Below are 17,255 nucleotides of genomic sequence, written 5' to 3' on the forward strand. Positions count from 1 at the left end.
TTGTTTGTTTTAATAGCTATAGTTTTAAAGTTTTCTGCAATAAAAAACGTGAACATTAGTTCAATGTTCAGGGAGTTATAGTTGATTAAAACTGATTCTGCGCCTGGTCAACACATTACATTGAGCTGTCGACCGTCCCAAGATGGCGCCCCTAAATTTCGTCAGCGCCCATAGGCGAAAGCGGTCGATGCGGGTCCGCCTTTATCTGTGTCGTCACTGTCGGTTCCTTTAGATTCACATCCAGTAGCAACGCGGAAACCTTTTTCCGCGCTTTCGACGGCGAAAGCTCAAAGACGAGTGGCGGGAGTTGTTGTCAGAGGGGGTTTGTGGCGGAAGAGCAAGTTTTACAGGTATTTATAACATCATTAAGGACGCATCGGCCGTTGATAATTGTTCGGGTAGATTTGTCCGGACATAATCCTTTAGCTACTTTGGAGAAATCGCAGCGCGAGACCATAGTTGTGTTTATATTCGAGCTTGCTAGCTGCGTTTTGTAGCTTGCTGTAAAGAAAAAAAGCAGCTGCCCTCGAGTTTGCGATGAAAAGCACGTGTTCCACTGTTAAATTGAACACTGTTCTCCACTGTTCTAGGTGTGTTTTAATTAACCCAACAAGTAAATGCTGAATGCAATTGACTTGCAGCTGCGTTTTATTTAGGCTCTTGAAAAGAGTAGCTGCTGGCTATTTATGCATCATAATTTGCCTTGATGATGTGACTCTTTCAGCATTGATACTACTACTATTATTTGGTAGTGAACCCCTGAAACTTTCTCCATTTGTGTCACGTTACAATCATAAAAGTCAGTTAATTTTACTGGGATTTTCTGTGATGGGAAATGCAAAGCAGTGAACATTGTCAAAGGTTGGTAATCTGCCCCAACATTTGGGCTAACTTTTCTAGAAACAGTTTTCAGATGCAAGTTAGTTCAAGTACGTTCCGTTTTGCACATCTAGAGACTGATTTTTTTTTATTTTTTTTATTTTTTGCAAAATGGCTCAGACTCAGGTTTGTCTGGTGAGTATTGTGTAAACACTAGTTTTGACTGATTCTCATTTGGTTCAGTTCTGTTGTTTATTTTCCAAACTGAGCTGAATAACTTTAATATTCTTTGTCTATTTGTTTACTGTCCTGCTGGAAAGTATACCTCCTCCCCAGTTTGTAGTCAATCTCTAACAGGGTTTTTTCCAGAACCACCCCGTATTTAGCTCCGCTGAAGAAAAGCATCACCATGGCACAATGCTGCCGCCACCATGTTTTTACTATCAGGCTTATGTATTCAAAGTGTTTTGCATGTAGACCGAAAAGTTAGGTTTCTATGTCCTCTGATGAGCTTTTGCGTGTTTTCTGCATCCGTTGCACGACTTTTGGGCAAACTGCAGACACCTTACAGCTTTCTTTCAAAGGCGGGTTTGAAAGAGAGGACATACTTGGAGATGTAGAAGTAATAGCTGTCCTTCTCTTTGGTAAGTCTGCAGTGGTGCTATACTAATTTTGTTTTTCAGCAATGTGGAATAATTGCTCTGTGTGAGATGGTTAAAGCTTGGAATATGGTTTTCGGTCTTTAGACTCACCCACAACTTTATCCCTGACCGGTTTTGTGTGTCCCTTAGTCCTTATGATGCGGTTTGTTCACTAACAAACCTTTTGAGGGCTTCATGGAACATCTGGATTTATACAGGGATTACACACAGGTGGACTCTATTTATCAACTGGGTCACTTCTGAATCTATGGTGCTTGTTTTAATATGTTACATGGAGGTTTAGTGTTTTTTTTTTTTGTCATATTTTTCTTTAATCTGTACCCAATGTATCTATAGCTTCTTGCTTTTTTAATTTATTTTTATTTTTCTGTGCTCATTAAGCACATTCTGTCTCTACTTCTAAATGTTTTGATTTAGCATGCGGCCTCTTTATTTTGAATTAAATCGCTCGTAGGTATGGAGTTCAAACGACGCAACGGCGGCCCCGTCATGGGAGGCGCATCCCAGGCCAAGCGCGGTAAAACGACTGGCGAATGGGAGGACAGCCCATCCCAGTTTGAGGAGGAGTTGTCGATGTTTGACGACGCGGACATGGATGCGGAGGTCATGGAGGGACAGGCGGGACACGATGTCATCCCTGTGGGTGAGTGTTGGGCCACACACACGCATAGCTTTTATACATTACTTTTACAAAAAAACACGTTTCTAAATCGAAAGTTACGTATGTAACTACGGTTCTATAAATCCCTCCTGACCGCCAGAGGCGGTGCTGAAAGCACTGAATGTTCCCTTCGGGCGGAGCGCCAGTTTTTTTCCTGCCATTCACTATATGCACGCGCGAAGGCAACAACAAAAAAACGCTTGTTACTGTCAAACATGCAAGCATTATTTTTTTTTTGGGAATGTTGCCGAGGCGGTGAGGCAGCCGCCTCGCCAAGAGAGCGCTGCAGGAAACCCTGCAACTATGTCACAAGGAATCCTGAGCACATACCTTACTGAGAGGGCCAAGCATAACCTTGTAAAAGGACCTCACCCAGTACCTGAGTGGGAGCACAGAGAAGCTAGTCGTCAAGGTATGGCAGAATCCTGACTCCGGGGGCCTGCAGAGGAGAGAGGGCCGCTTTCATGCAACGAGTAAACACCCTCGGGGAAAGGGAGAGCCCGAATGGGAGCACCCGGAATTGCCAATGGTGACCCTGATAAGCAAACCTGAGAAAGTGCCGATGTTCTGCCGCAATAGGCACATGAAAGTAGGCGTCTGTCAGATCTACTGACGTAAACCAATCCCCTGCCACGACGGTCTGAAGGACCTCTGCTGTGGTGAGCATGTGAAATGGAAGGACTTTCAGGTACTGATTGAGTCCCCTTAAATCTAGAACGGGGCGAAAACCGCCAGTCTTCTTTGCCACGAGGAAGTACGTGGAATAGTAGCCTCTGGGTTGCCGCAGAGGATCCACAGCCTCGATTGCTCCCTTGGCTAGGAGGGCGGAAAGCTCCTGGTCTAGTGCCAGGGATTTCACCGGGTCTGTGATAATGGTCATTTTGACCCGGCGTGAGAGAGGGGGCCGCCGTCGGAACTGGAGTCTGTAGCCATGGGTTAGGGTAGCAACCACCCATGGATCCACAGAGTGAGCAGCCCAGAAACGTAGCTGCTGATGGGAAAAATGTCCGACGGCTGGCCCGGTGGCGTCATCTTCTATCCCCTCAACCTCTGGGAGCCCTGGGGGGAGGGCGTCCAGGATCTGAGGCCCGGGTTTGTCTAGCTGGGCGGCCGACTGGCCTACGAAAGTCCCTGCTGGGTCTCTGCTGAACATCACGGGGATAGGAACCACCAGGTCTATAGAAGACTGTGCAAGCCAGACCTGTCTACGAGCTTGGACAAGGAATGACATGACTCGACCGAGCTCTCTGGTCATCAGCGCAAAGGCCTGCAACGCTGCATCACTAAAGACAACCGCTGCAGCTGCACCACCAGCGTCCTGAACGGATGTAGAGAGGGCGAACATGAGGTGTGCCAGGGAGTTACCAAGACAGCCCGCACGCGCTCCTGCACTGTATGCCTTACACAGGAGGTCATCCGTAACCCGACATTGAGTCCGTGGGCACCTGACCTCAGGACGTAGGGCCTCATCTGGCGACACAATCAGTGAAGCAACAGCTGGTTCAACTGCTGGCATACGGTCCAGGCCGGCTTTCACCGACTCGTGCATGGCAGCCAACACCCGACCGTCTGAGGAGAGCCGTGATAACGCTCTCGGGTCCCGCCAACAAGCGTGCAACTCCTTAAGGTACTCCTTTGATGGAGGTACAGAAAATGGAGCAGGGGCCCGTCCGCGCCTGAAAAAGGCACTCCCGGAGTCGGACACATCTCCTTGTGGGAGTTCAAGCTGCAGCTGCTTCAGGAACTGCATGGAACTGTCACTGGCCTCCCCAATTCAACCCCGGGATGAAAACGTAAATGGTAAATGGCTTGTACTTGTATAGCGCTTTTAACTAGTCTTGACGACCTCCAAAGCGCTTTACACTACAGTTCAGTCATTCAAGGAGGCTGATATTGGGAGAGGGGGCGAACACGCTACCGTCACCAGGTATAAAACCAATAAATCAAAGGCGCTAACGACGTTGGCCCTATTTCACACTCCAGTAAATGAAGTTGGTCACACTGGGAGAGGAGGCGAACACGCTGCCGTCACCAGGTATAAACTGGTAAACCGAAATGGGCTAACAACATTAGCCGTACTCAATCAACAGCCCCAGCTGTAGGTAACAGGGTAACGAAAAGCTGTGAGCTGGGAGAGGGGGCGCGAACGCTACCGTCGCCAACAAACAGCTTACTTACCTTCCGAAAAACTTCCACAATCAACCCGTTGCAGCCCTGGGAGGGCGGAGGAAAAACTGCAACTCCGAGCGATGGGGCGTCACACAACGGGGAAGCTAGCAAACCGCTTGCGAGAAAAAAAAAAAAGGAACAGAGCCAAGGATGACAGCAGGCTATATAGCCTCCGAGTGGTCATCCGGCATCACAGGTGTGACTCTGTTGGTATAATTACTCGAACTGCGCATGCCTGAAGGGAACATTCAGTGCTTTCAGCACCGCCTCTGGCGGTCAGGAGGGATGAAATAGAATATTAAGATCACGTAGCACCTCATGTAATCTTTAGTCGCAGTTTAACCATAACGGTTACCTCTAGTGATATCATAATGTCCTCAAGTCTTAACGCTGCCTTACCCTCCTGTCCTGTCAGGTGACCTTTTCTCAGCGGACCTCAACCCTCGTTGGAAGAGGCCTCACGCTCCCACGCTGGACCCATCCTCTGATACCTTGGTTTTCCAGCAGATCGATCTCGACTATTACCTCGGTAAATATTCAGGGAAAATAAGATTGATCTAGATGGCACAAGGACGCCCTGTAGGATTAAAAGGGCTAGAAAAAAAAGTTAGGGCGCGTAGCTTTACCGCGGAGACAGATCAGGTTATGTAAGATAATAAAAAAAGTTGTTTTTGCTTGGCCTGCAGGTGACTCTATAGCTGGCATGCCTGGTCAGTCCCAAGGAAAAGTACCAATCATTCGGATGTTTGGTGTAACGGACAGCGGCAACAGTGTGTGCTGTCATGTTCACGGCTTTGCGCCTTACTTTTATGTTCCTGCACCGAACGGTGAGTGCTTGACATAAATTTTTTTAACTGAGGTTCTTCTGATAAGGTCAACTTTATACAATAATTGCTTGCAAAAAATGACATTGGTTCTATGAGGTGTCAATCTCCTGTTTAGTTTATCTTTATTTGGCGCAAAATATTGCATCCTACAAAATTTTCATCTATTTTTTTATTTTTAAGGATTCACTTCTAGTTACCTCGGGGAATTTAAAAGAGAGCTGAACGCAGTTGTTCTTAAGGACATGCGCTCCAATAAGGACAATATATCCACCACGGTGCTTGCTGTGGACATCTGCCGCAAAGAGAGTAAGTACATAGAAATGAGGCTTTTAAAGGACTTTGTCAGCTACTGTGAGCTCTGATCACTGTTTGGGGGGGGGGGGTTATAAATAATGGATGCCATTATAAAATAACAAGCCTCTATCAGGGCAGTGTTTTTTTAATATAACAGTGTTTTTTAATATTGATAAAATCCCAAACTTCTCTCTTCTTTCAACTACAGGCATGTATGGTTACCACGGGAAGCGCATCCTGGATTTCTTGAGGATAACGATGGCGATGCCGCGTCTCATCGCGCCGGCCAAGCGGCTGCTGGAGCTGGGCTTCAAGTTTGGGCCTTTTCCCAGCCAGAGCTACCAGGCCTATGAGGCCAACATAGATTTTGAAATTAGGTGGGTAGATTGGGTGAGAAAAGAGTGTTCAGTGTATAGTTTCTTGATCTAAGTATTTATAACATGGTCTGCTTTCCAAAAAAAGGTAAAAAACAAAGCAACTGGACTTGTTTTCCGTAGTTGAAACTATGGAAAACAAGTCCAGTTGCTTTGTTTTTTACCTTTTTTTTGGAATGACCATGACCTGGATGACTGAGAATCTTCACCAGCATGGTCTGCTTTATTAAAAAAAGAATCGCTTTAATAGTTTCTAGATCACAACACAATTAATATCAAATTTCTGCACAAGATTGGAGAATAAAGAACTAAAAGGCCAATTTCCTCCCCATAATTTGTACCTTTGCAATCCAAAACTTCAATATAATTGATGTGATAGACCAACTCAAAGTAGTACATAACTAGTAAGGTGTAAATAAAATGATTAACGGTTTAAAAGAAATATGTGAATTAAAAACTATCATTAAACTAGCAAGTAAATTTTTTTTATGTATGGAAAAACTGTGACCCTACTAAGACACGGCTGACCACCAACAATGACAACCTTGGCAAGGCGAATCAGAGGAGAAGCCTCTGGAGGAGCTGTACTGATCGACGGCTCAGGTGGAATGAAGAGTAGAGAGAATAAAGCCGGTGTTTAGAGTTCCTCTTTGCAACTTGGTGCAAACCATGTAGCGTGCCGTACATGGCTGCAGTGCAGTGGTTTATATTAAAGCACATCTGTGTTTTTAAATGACTAGAGAATCTAGGGCAGCACCTTTTTTTTATAAAGGTTGTTCACAGCTGCTCTCCACCCAATCTGACCAGGTGTTAGCTGTGGTAAAAAATTTCCGCAGGCCATAATTGCAGCTTAAGGTGAGTCTAGAAAGCATTGAATGCAGATGCATGCCACTCGTTTATGTTGTTACTGATGAACAAATGTAAACCATTAATCATTTTCCATCCACCTCATGCATTTTCACCGCGGTATTGAAATCCTAATGAAATGTTTGTGGTTGTGAAGGGACCAAAACTCAAAGGACGTGCCCAGCTTCTTTTGCTCAGCCTAATTAGCCGGCTCATGTTCCTCAGGTTCATGGTGGACAGTGATGTGGTGGGATGCTGCTGGATTGAACTTCCCAAAGGCAAGTACAGAGTGCGCGAGGAGAAGAGCTCAGCAAACGCAGACTCTCAGATCCCAGGGAAGGTTAGTGTTGATTTTTTTACATCGTATATTCCCATAGCTAACTCTCCTCATCCCACCTGTGTTGCTTGCTTGGTTTGTCGTTCACTCCTCTTCCTTTTGATTTGACTTTGTCGTCAGAGTAAAACAGCCGTGCTACTGCCCCTCTTATATTTGTCCTGCAGGTTTCTTTCTGTCAGTATGAAGTTGATGTCGCATGGACCGACTTGATAAGTCACCCCGCAGAGGGAGAATGGCAGAAGATCGCGCCGCTCAGGGTCCTTAGCTTTGACATAGAGTGTGCTGGAAGAAAAGGTATTTTCTTGTTCTGGTTTCTTCTGCATTATTTAACCACGACACCAGTCAGACACACCTTGATGCCTCTTCTGTTTATCTGTTGTTGTTTTTTTTTTTGTCCAGGAATCTTCCCAGAACCCGAAAAAGATCCAGTGATTCAGATAGCCTCCATGGTCCAGCGGCAGGGGGAGACGGAGCCGTTCATCCGCACAGTTTTCACCCTCCAGTCGTGCTCGAGCATCGTTGGCTCTCAGATATTATGCTTCACTCAGGAGAAGCAGCTTCTTCAGGTAGAGACCTTCCTCAAGGGAGGAAGAATAAGAAACTCGTGCAGCAGGTTTGAACACGTTTTCTTTATTTGACTTTAAACTATATCTATTTTTTATTTTTTTTCCTTCTGACCAGAGCTGGGCCGAGTTTTTGAGGACAGTGGACCCAGACATCATTACCGGATACAACATCCAGAACTTTGACTTCCCCTACTTGCTGAACAGAGCGAACGCTTTGAAGGTTGGTTTGATCCACGTTTTAAAAGCCCCTTGAATAGATATTATATTATTTGATATTTCTCCTTCCTTCGATAGAAATCCTCTTACTAATTGGCATTACAAACTCAATTTGACTGCAATTGTATTATAACTAGAATCCAACTTAAAATGTAAGTAATTAAATTTAGATTTGTCTACTTGATTGGACGGATTTCATTAATCAGGGTTACTACGCAGCCTGGGAAAGTCTTTGTTTCAAGTTTGCTTTAAATGTTTTTCCAGGTGTGGATAAGAATGAAAAAAATGAGGCGATGGGAGAATTTTATACCTCTGAACTCTTTAACGTTTGATATTATATAAAATGAGTAGGAACCCTGGATTGTACATTTCTGTAGATAAGCAGAATTTTTTAAAAAGCCCTGAGAACATTTGTCATGAATAAATAAAATAATCTGAATTTAATTAAATTCTAACACCTAAAATACTTTGCAAGAATACAACAAAAAGCACATTTTCTGCCGTCTCCTCAGGTGAACTACTTTCCATTCTTGGGCCGAGTGCGTGGCGTCAGGTCAGTCCTTCGCGATTCCAGTTTCCAGAGTAAGCAGATGGGACGCAGAGAGAACAAGACCATCAACATAGAGGGCCGGGTTCAGTTTGATCTGCTGCAGGTCAGCGCTCACAGCCTGGCTCATCTATTTAAAACGTAAACGCGTGTAAAAATGTGTGGATGATCATGGACCGGCGTGTTTCTCGCAGGTTCTCCTGAGGGATTACAAATTGCGCTCCTACACGCTGAACGCTGTGAGTTTCCATTTTCTGCAAGAACAGAAGGAGGATGTGCAGCACTCCATCATCACTGATCTGCAGGTAATACATAGTTTTATTTTAAAAAATAGATCATAATTGTTTTTTTTTTTGTCCTTACTTGGTTCACCGCCTGTTTTTCTTCCGCATCAGAACGGAAACGAACAAACACGGCGGCGTTTGGCGGTCTACTGCCTGAAAGACGCCTACTTGCCGCTGCGCCTGCTGCAGAAGCTGATGTGCGTGATCAACTACATGGAAATGGCCAGAGTGACGGGAGTGCCGCTCACCTACCTGCTCTCGAGAGGACAGCAGATCAAAGTCGTCTCCCAGCTGCTGCGGCAGGTAGGAAGCTCAGGTTTCGCTTACATTGCCTCCTTTTCATTCAGCAGATGCTCCCACGCAGGAGGACTCGTAAAATCGTTCCCATCAGAGAGAGACTGCTTCTCTCGGAGTAACGGGGTTTTAATTCAGAATCTGGCAGCAAAACCTTTTTGGGACGCATTTATGTTGTAAGTTGTGTGTTGGACTAGGGCTGGACGATGTATAGAAAAAAAGCATATTGATAAAATAAAAATCATATTAATCATATCAACAAATTCAAAACATTTTATGCTGTTGTTTAGCGACTTATTTTTAGATACCCAACACACAAACACTGAATTCAAACTTGATTCAACCAACTTTTTACCAATAGCTGCAAGTTTTTGAAAAACAAAATAGAACTCGTATTCTCTGAACTCTTTAAAGGGGGCGGGGCTTCCTGGATCTTCGTTTGTGATTGGTTGGACGTAATGACTGTAATATTAACCTACATGGCTAGAATGCAAAAGGAAGGAAAACTGTTATTCTATTTAACTCTTTATTGACCCTTTTTTTTCTATTATCAATATACATCTATCGATCGATACACATTGTTATTGAATTATTGTCCAGCCCTACGTTGGACTTTCTGACGATGTCAGCAAATAAAGAATTTAAGGCGCGAAACACTGCAGGATCGTTCTGTCACTTCATCACACAAGCTAAGCTGAGCCTTGGCATTACTTGGTATTGGTTATATGGCACCACATGCAATAATAACCAAAACCACGCTGAGCCTTTCTACGCTGTGAAAAACCACACAGTGGAAAAGACAGACAACAGATTATGCTGGTATTCATGCATGCGTGGATTCACTCATGAACAAAACTTACAGGTAGAACAGGTACACCAGCGCTTGGTTAATGCACTTGAAACATCCTCCAAATGTAGGTGTGTTTGTGTGCTTTTAAGGCAATGAAGCAGGATCTGGTGATGCCTGTTGTAAAGACAGAGGGAGGAGAAGACTACACAGGAGCAACGGTCATTGAGCCAGAGAAAGGGTACGTACCTCTGCTGCTTCTTTAGGCTTCTGTGTGTCCAAGGGACCACAGCTCTCCAGATTTTTTTTTAAACATTTATAATTTTTGTTTTTTTAAAGATATTACAGCCTTCCTATCACCACCCTGGACTTTTCCTCCCTGTATCCGTCCATCATGATGGCTCACAATCTGTGCTACACCACCTTGCTGCAGAAGGGCTCCGCTGAGAAACTGGGGTGAGCATTTTTAGTCCGTTCTTGCGTCGGCACCAACCCACCAGGAACGGACGACAAAGAAACGGCTTTTCCAATGTACTTTATTGATCCCAAAGGGAAATTAAATAAGTGGGCCCTAAGCAACATATGCCGGCACGATCAGGACGCCCTCAGGACAACCCTCTTCAGTGTGGAAGTTCTTTGAGGAAAAGCAGATGTAGAATGAGTTTCAGTGAGACGAATTAGGCCAAAGCTTCACAGAACCTGGAGATCAGATCATTGACTAAATTGGCCTGAATCACACATTTTTCCAGACCTACTGCCATTTGCTGTTAATGGTGTTTATGTTTGGGTCCCTCCAGACTGTCGTCGGATGACTTCATCAAGACTCCCACGGGTGATCAGTTCGTCAAGAGCTCTGTGAGAAAAGGTCTTCTTCCAGAGATCCTAGAGAACCTGCTGTCTGCCCGAAAGAGGTTTGAAGTACTCTAAAATTAATATAGTCATTGCATTAGAGTTTGGATTCGAGCTGTTTCATATTTAGGATGCCCAGTTTCACAGGGGATGCTCTAGAAAATGAATAATGCAACATATTAAGCCTGCATTAGATGACTTTTCCCCCCCCCATGAATGGTGTATAATTAGTCTCATCTGGCTGTGCACATCACTGCATATTTAACATCTACATTGTTTATTGCTGTTTGTCCCCGTAGGGCTAAAGCAGAGCTGAAGAAGGAAACCGACCCTTTTAAGAAGCAGGTGCTGGATGGTAGACAGCTCGCCCTGAAAATCAGCGCAAATTCTGTGTACGGCTTCACCGGGGCCCAGGTGGGCAAACTGCCCTGCTTGGAGATCTCACAGGTGAGCGCCGTCTGTTCAAAGGCTCGTCTAGGGGTGAATGGCCGCTTTTGGCCTTGAAAAGCTGTTTTGTTTTTCTTTCAGTTTTTATTGTTGTGCGCAGATGTAAATTAAGGGCAGGAAGAGTAAACGGCAAAGATGTAGGGTTAAGATAAGAAACCACAGAACAGGTGGAGATGGAGATGTACAAATGAAACAAGATATTTACTTATGCTGTTTTTATAAAAAAAAAAAAAAAAAAAAAAAGCTGCCTTTCCCCCTCATTTTCTGACTTTAAATCAGTAAACATCTCTTTCTGGTTGGTTAAATAACCAATATTATTTCTGCTAAACGCCACAATAATTAGAGACCGAATGTGTTTTTAGTCAGAAGTTTGCGTACATGAGCGCTACCGTTGCTTTAAACAGCTTAAGAAAGCCCAGATGATGATGTTCTGGCTCTGTAGGTCTCTGACTTTTAAAGATTCATGCTGAGGCTTTAGAAAGGGTCGCAAACCTAAAAAGCCTCAGCATGAATTGTGAAGTATAGGTGTTTGCTGCAGGACGAACTGCTGCACTTCACTAAATAAATGGATCCATGGGGAAAGAACATTATGTGGGATTGTTGAAGAAACATCCGAGGAGATTAGCACAGAAAAGGAAACTTGGGTACTAATTAGGGCTGGGCGATAAATCGATTTAATCGATTAATTTGAATTTACAATTCTTTAAGATTTCATTTTTGGAAAATCTGCATTTTATTTTGCCAATAAACTCATTGGGTTTCCATGAAGAGAACAGCATGCGATGCTGAATATATGTTTAGGCAAAATTATTGTCAAAATATTGTTAAGTGGAAACTTTTTTTTACCATAATACGAGGTATTTCATTTACTTTTTTTTTTTTTTTTTAACTTAGTTTGATGTTCACAAGTGCAGTGAAGCCTGTTCTTAGCTCAATGTGTAATACCACTAGCAGCAAATGTTTTGTTATATTTTCATTGTTTATAATGGCACGGCTGCCATCTTGTTTTACAAGCATGTTTCACAGCTTGTTTTTAGTTGCACTTTGAATTCAGGTTAACTCCCTGATGAAATGCTTGACATAAAAAGAAAGGTTTTAAAATAATTTCTTTAATTTATTTTTATGAAACAAAAATGAGGGAAAAAAATTGATTAATCGGATTTGGTATGATAAAATCTGAGATTTATTTTTTAATCCATATCGCCCAGCCCTAGTACTAATGGGTCTCCAAGAGGGACAGTGATGCTGATGAGTTACTAAGCGGGTTAAGGACAACAGAATCGATGTTACATAATTTTACTGTAATTATAGAAAAGTTGTGGTTGGAGCTGCAAAGGTCTGTGTGATCAGAGCAGTTTACAAACTCACAGCAATTTTGACTGGAAGAAAGGCTCAAAAGTCCAAACTAAGCTACATGTTGCTAAGGAGATGCATGTAAACTTTTGAATATGAATGTGGTTTTGTCTTTTTTTGTGCAGTGTATGCAAATGTCTATCAACTGTAAGCGTCGGATTGCACAGACTCTGACAGGGAAATGCTAAACCACTGCAGCCTCTCTGCTTAACGAGAAGCCGTCACAGCCCCGATGATTTGCTTTAGTTGTTTCAAACCCCCCAGTTGGTCGACTGGCTCCACACCACCTGCTTTTGTAGCTTACGTATATCGACTGGAAACGTTTTCCAATGTTTGCTTTGGTCTCTTTCAGAGCGTCACGGGTTTCGGACGACAGATGATTGAGAAAACCAAGCAGCTGGTGGAGTCCAAATACACCATTTCCAACGGCTACCAAGCTGATGCCAAGGTGAGACACGCCGGTGTGTCCGAGCCTCACTAAAACACACGTTGGTTGTTCAGGGGTTGCTTTGTTTTTAGATAATTATGCAGAAGAATGTAAACAGAATTCATTCTTTATTTCTCTTGTGTTTCTTAAGGTGGTTTATGGGGACACAGACTCCGTCATGGTGAAGCTGGGTGTTGCTACCGTAAAGGAAGCCATGGAAATCGGCAGGGAAGCAGCTGAGTGGGTGTCGTCTCATTTTACGCCTCCCATCAAGCTGGAGTTTGAGAAGGTAGCGACCTGATGAGTAACACGACTATATTAGTGATCGTTTAAAAACAAAACGGCCGTCTGACGCAGCCTGCTGAGCTTCCTCTTCCTCCTGGTTACTTTACAGACAAGACTTGACCACTGAAGGACGTTTTCCAGTAAGGCTGCACAATATTAGAAAATCTAGTGATGGCTGTAATATTGGTAAATGTTGCAGTGATGATATCAGTTGCTATATAAGCAGATTTTCTGCTTTGCTCTCTTTCTAGTCCATCACTCTATGTGACCTTTTAGCATTTTGACCAATGTCAAAATGCTGTCTAAATATTACATTAGCAGTGGAAAATGAAAACTCATAACACCCTGAAGTTTGTATATATCTCACAGTGAGCAATAAGACTATTGCACACTGTGAGAATCTCCTGTTTACTGCTGTACAATGCTGCACAACATATCAAATATTATTCTTGATAAGTTGTGCAGTGAAGACTGTACCTGAGAGTTTAGCTGAGCCACTACTAATGATTTCAATGTTTCCATTTAGAAAAGATTGCTTTTGCATTTAGGCCTCTTAAAGTTTACCACAGAATGGTCCTCATACTCTGAAACGCTCATCATTTTGATCTGAGTAACTCCTAACTCAGGCTCGAGGTTAAAGCCGGCAAATCTGCTAGCTTTTGCTTTTATGAGAATCTTAAGTAACCGCTCACATCACTTTTAGCATGCTGTGATTGTTTTATAGCTTAGTTTTACTATCAGCATATCTTAATGTGCATCGAATGTATAAAGGGTTCTTGAAAAATCTGGACAAGCATCCAAACAGAAAGTAAAAGGTAGAAAAAAATATTCACTTCCAGGCTACATTCCCTATTCTATTATCCATCCATCAATAACCAGATTTCTTAAAGTAAAGTTGCCACAACCACTGTCTTTTTTTTTTTTTTTTTTTTTAAGCAATAGTTTCAATAAAATTGTGCTTAATTATTGGCCTGTTTTTGCAGGTTTTCTATTTAAAGAGCCACTTTTCTAGCAATATTTACTCAAGTTTAAATTAAGCTTTGATTTGTATGCATATAAAAACAGACAAAGGTTGACTGACTATGCTGGAAAATGTCCGGTTGGATAAACATGATAAAATGGTTTCTTACGACGGAGTATTAGGGCCACACATGAAGAGAAAAAATATTTTTGCCATGACGAGATTAAACTCGACATGTCGACATTAAACTCGCCAATTTCGAGAATAAAGTTGATATATCGTGGCGACTTTAATCTCGACATTCCAAAGTTTGGAGAAAAGAGCAACCGCGCTCCAAAACTGCAGTCTCTGCGTTTTAATTAAGTGTGAAGGTAGTCTTTGCCGTGCTGCAACTGTATAATCATCACTGGAAGCGGTGGCCTACCAATAACGTAACGTCTTTCCCTAGTGATGCTCACCCTGGTTCGCAGTTCTGAATTTGAGATTCTCGAAATGTTGAGTTTAATGTCGACATGGCGACTTTAAAGTCGACATGTCGAGTTTAATCTCGTCATGGCAAAAAAAAAATTCCCTTCATGTGTGGCCCTAATACTCCGTCATAGTTTCTGCAGGCTTCTTGTTATTATCTGAAGCGGCTCAGAGGGCAGCCTGAGTAAGGACGGTCTGCGTTTTCATCTCCACAGGTGTACTACCCCTACCTGCTGATCAATAAGAAGCGCTACGCCGGCCTCTATTTCTCCTCCAGTCCAGACACGCATGACAAGATGGACTGTAAGGGCATAGAGACAGTCCGCAGAGACAACTGCCCTCTAGTGGCCAATCTTATTAACACTTGTCTACAGAAGATCCTCATTGACAGGTACGGCACTCGTATATTTGCCCCACTGAAGTGTAATAAAGATGACATCTACTATATTTATTTTTAAGCATCAACTTTTTTGTTTTTTTAATCGTTGTAGGGATCCTCAAGGTGCTGTGGATCATGCAAAAGAAGTGATCTCAGACCTGCTGTGCAATCGCATCGACATCAGTCAGCTGGTCATCACTAAGGAGCTGACGCGTACAGCCCAGGAATACGCCGGCAAGCAGGCACACGTCGAGCTCGCCGAAAGGTCCGGTTGATTATCCGATAACTCAACATCTTTATTTTAGTTGAGGTTTAGGCATTTTTTCTGTTTTTTTTTTTTTTTTTTTTTTTTTTTTAAACACTGGTGTTTTGACAGGATGAGGAAAAGGGACGCAGGTAGCGCCCCGAACCTGGGAGACAGGGTTCCCTACGTCATCATCAAGGCTGCAAAGGGAGCAGCAGCGTACATGAAGTCAGAGGTCTGCAACAATCTCTCACCTTCTAGGTTGATGTGTTGTATTATTTATTTATTTATTTTCTCTCCTTTCTCACACGTCTTCAAATTCTGCTGTCCTTCCTAAATTCTTCCAAATTTCAGGACCCGATTTACGTGCTGGAGAACACCATCCCCATCGACACACAATACTACCTGGAGCAGCAGCTGTCCAAACCCCTGCTGAGAATATTTGAGCCCATCCTGGGGGAGACCAAGGCAGAGAGCGTCCTGCTGAGTACGAGAACCCCAGATTAAATGACACATAGGTGGCCTGTCTGCTAATTAGAGGGTTTCTGAAGACCACTAGTCGCATTGCATTTGGTTTAAGGGGACTAAACACAAAAGCGTGCCGCACCATTGTGGTTTATATTTGCTTTCTACTTCACAATCATGCACAGCTTTGGGTGGATCTATTACATAAAATCCCAATAATATGCATCAGGGTTTGTAGTTGTAGATTGACAAAATGTGGTTTAGAGGGGAGTGAATACTTTCTCAGGTCAGGACAAACATCCAATGTAAGGAAATGAACTCTAGAAATGTGATGACAAAAACATCCAAGCTGCGTCCCGTGTCTTTCAGAAGAGAAATGTAGGAGTCTGAGGTTTTTCTTTGACTTTTTTTTTTTTTTTTTTAGAGGGCGACCACACTCGCTGTAAGACGGTGTTGACCTCGAAGGTTGGAGGCCTCATGGCGTTCGCTCAGAAGAGAAGCACCTGCATCGGGTGCAAAGCTGTGCTCAAGACAGATAGTGGGTTTTTCTTTCCCTTCCCTCCATCGTTCCAACGCTTTGCATTAAAGGGCTTTTCTTCTGGATAACTACCTCTAGCTTTCCAATTGTTTTATTTTTTAAGAATAAGATTTATTTTTAACGTCTTATACTTGTTTTCCCAGCGGCTGTGTGTGATTTCTGCAAAAAGAAGGAATCTGAACTTTATCAGAAAGAGGTACGCAAGCAGCCGAAATAACATTTTTCCGTTTTTTTTTTCTCTTTTTACTAATGGGATGAAAAGATTTTCCCCTTTAATTTTTTTTTTTTTTTTAAATAATCATAGATCTTCCACCTGAACACGTTGGAGGAGCGTTTCTCCCGTCTGTGGACTCAGTGCCAACGCTGCCAAGGGTCGCTCCATGAGGATGTGCTCTGCACAAGGTACAGACGACAGTTTTTCATCACAACCGGTAACTTTCAGCTTTAATGGCTGTAAAAACGTAACACTGTTCACCCCCGCTGTCCTGCAGCCGTGATTGTCCAATCTTCTACATGAGGAAGAAGGTTCAGAAGGACCTGGATGACCAGAGCAAGCTGGTGTCTCGATTCGGATGGTGATAAAACCGCATCCCCGAAGACGAAGCTGGACCCCGATCCTCTACCTCTGTTCTGTCTTTTGGCGCCTGTAAAAATCCCATGCTTTCTTTTATGAATACATTTATTTGTAGTGCCTTTTTTTTGTAAAATAAAGTGAAATATGAACTTGTGGCTGTTGGGTAATAATTTTTTGGTCGTCAGATGAACAGGTTAACGAGATTAAAAGTCATGTTCTGCTCCAACTTGCCAATATTACATCGTCAGACTAAACTGTCAGACCTCAGAAACCACAGCTCTTCCTCTGGTTTGTTTAGCAGCCGGCAGACAAAACCTTCAGTCTGTACTTTGTTTCGGTACAGACTGAGAATAGTATTTGTGCAATACAGTCTTAAGTAATACTTTTTTTGCTTTCATAAGTCATAAAAAAAGTTTCACTTTGCTGCTGCTGCACTTGAATTTCCGAGCTGTAGGACAGTGAAGGATATTTCTGTTCTGCAATAAGCAATCACTTAGAAAACCTAACAGTGGTCCACTTTAGCAAAGGTAAAACTGATGTAAAAGGCTAAATGTAATTTTATAAGCATACCTTATTTTCCAT

The 17,255-nt window shown here is 43.0% G+C and overlaps 1 protein-coding gene across 2 annotated transcripts; it reads left to right on the forward strand.

Annotated features, from left to right (window-relative positions):
- Window positions 1-221: 221 nt before the first annotated feature.
- Window positions 222-16,822, forward strand: pold1 (polymerase (DNA directed), delta 1, catalytic subunit). Of its 2 annotated transcripts, none has more exons than XM_021308489.2 (27): window positions 222-350; window positions 1,936-2,124; window positions 4,727-4,840; window positions 4,998-5,138; window positions 5,319-5,444; window positions 5,641-5,809; window positions 6,878-6,992; window positions 7,154-7,283; window positions 7,389-7,555; window positions 7,671-7,775; window positions 8,284-8,424; window positions 8,513-8,623; window positions 8,714-8,905; window positions 9,836-9,924; window positions 10,023-10,139; window positions 10,481-10,594; window positions 10,832-10,979; window positions 12,685-12,780; window positions 12,911-13,048; window positions 14,689-14,864; window positions 14,965-15,117; window positions 15,229-15,331; window positions 15,451-15,583; window positions 15,986-16,099; window positions 16,243-16,295; window positions 16,404-16,501; window positions 16,591-16,822. In XM_021308489.2, the coding sequence occupies exons 2-27, from the start codon at window positions 1,938-1,940 to the stop codon at window positions 16,676-16,678; spliced, it is 3,318 nt and encodes a 1,105-aa protein (XP_021164164.2). In that variant the 5' UTR covers window positions 222-350; window positions 1,936-1,937; the 3' UTR covers window positions 16,679-16,822. The 2 variants fall into 2 exon arrangements, with proteins under 2 accessions (XP_021164164.2, XP_035988074.1); XM_036132181.1 differs by lacking the exon at window positions 222-350 and adding an exon at window positions 1,003-1,014.
- Window positions 16,823-17,255: the final 433 nt, after the last annotated feature.

This window comes from Fundulus heteroclitus, unplaced genomic scaffold (assembly GCF_011125445.2).
Source record: "Fundulus heteroclitus isolate FHET01 unplaced genomic scaffold, MU-UCD_Fhet_4.1 scaffold_48, whole genome shotgun sequence".
NCBI classification, from domain to species: Eukaryota; Metazoa; Chordata; class Actinopteri; order Cyprinodontiformes; family Fundulidae; genus Fundulus; species Fundulus heteroclitus.

Coding starts and splice junctions, on each gene's coding strand:
- pold1 (XM_021308489.2), top strand. CDS start 1,938: ATGGAGTTCAAACGACGCAACGGCGGCCCCGTCATGGGAGGCGCATCC. Junction 7,556..7,670: donor AGGAGAAGCAGCTTCTTCAG/GTAGAGACCTTC, acceptor CCTTCTGACCAG/AGCTGGGCCGAGTTTTTGAG. Junction 16,100..16,242: donor AGCTGTGCTCAAGACAGATA/GTGGGTTTTTCT, acceptor TTGTTTTCCCAG/CGGCTGTGTGTGATTTCTGC.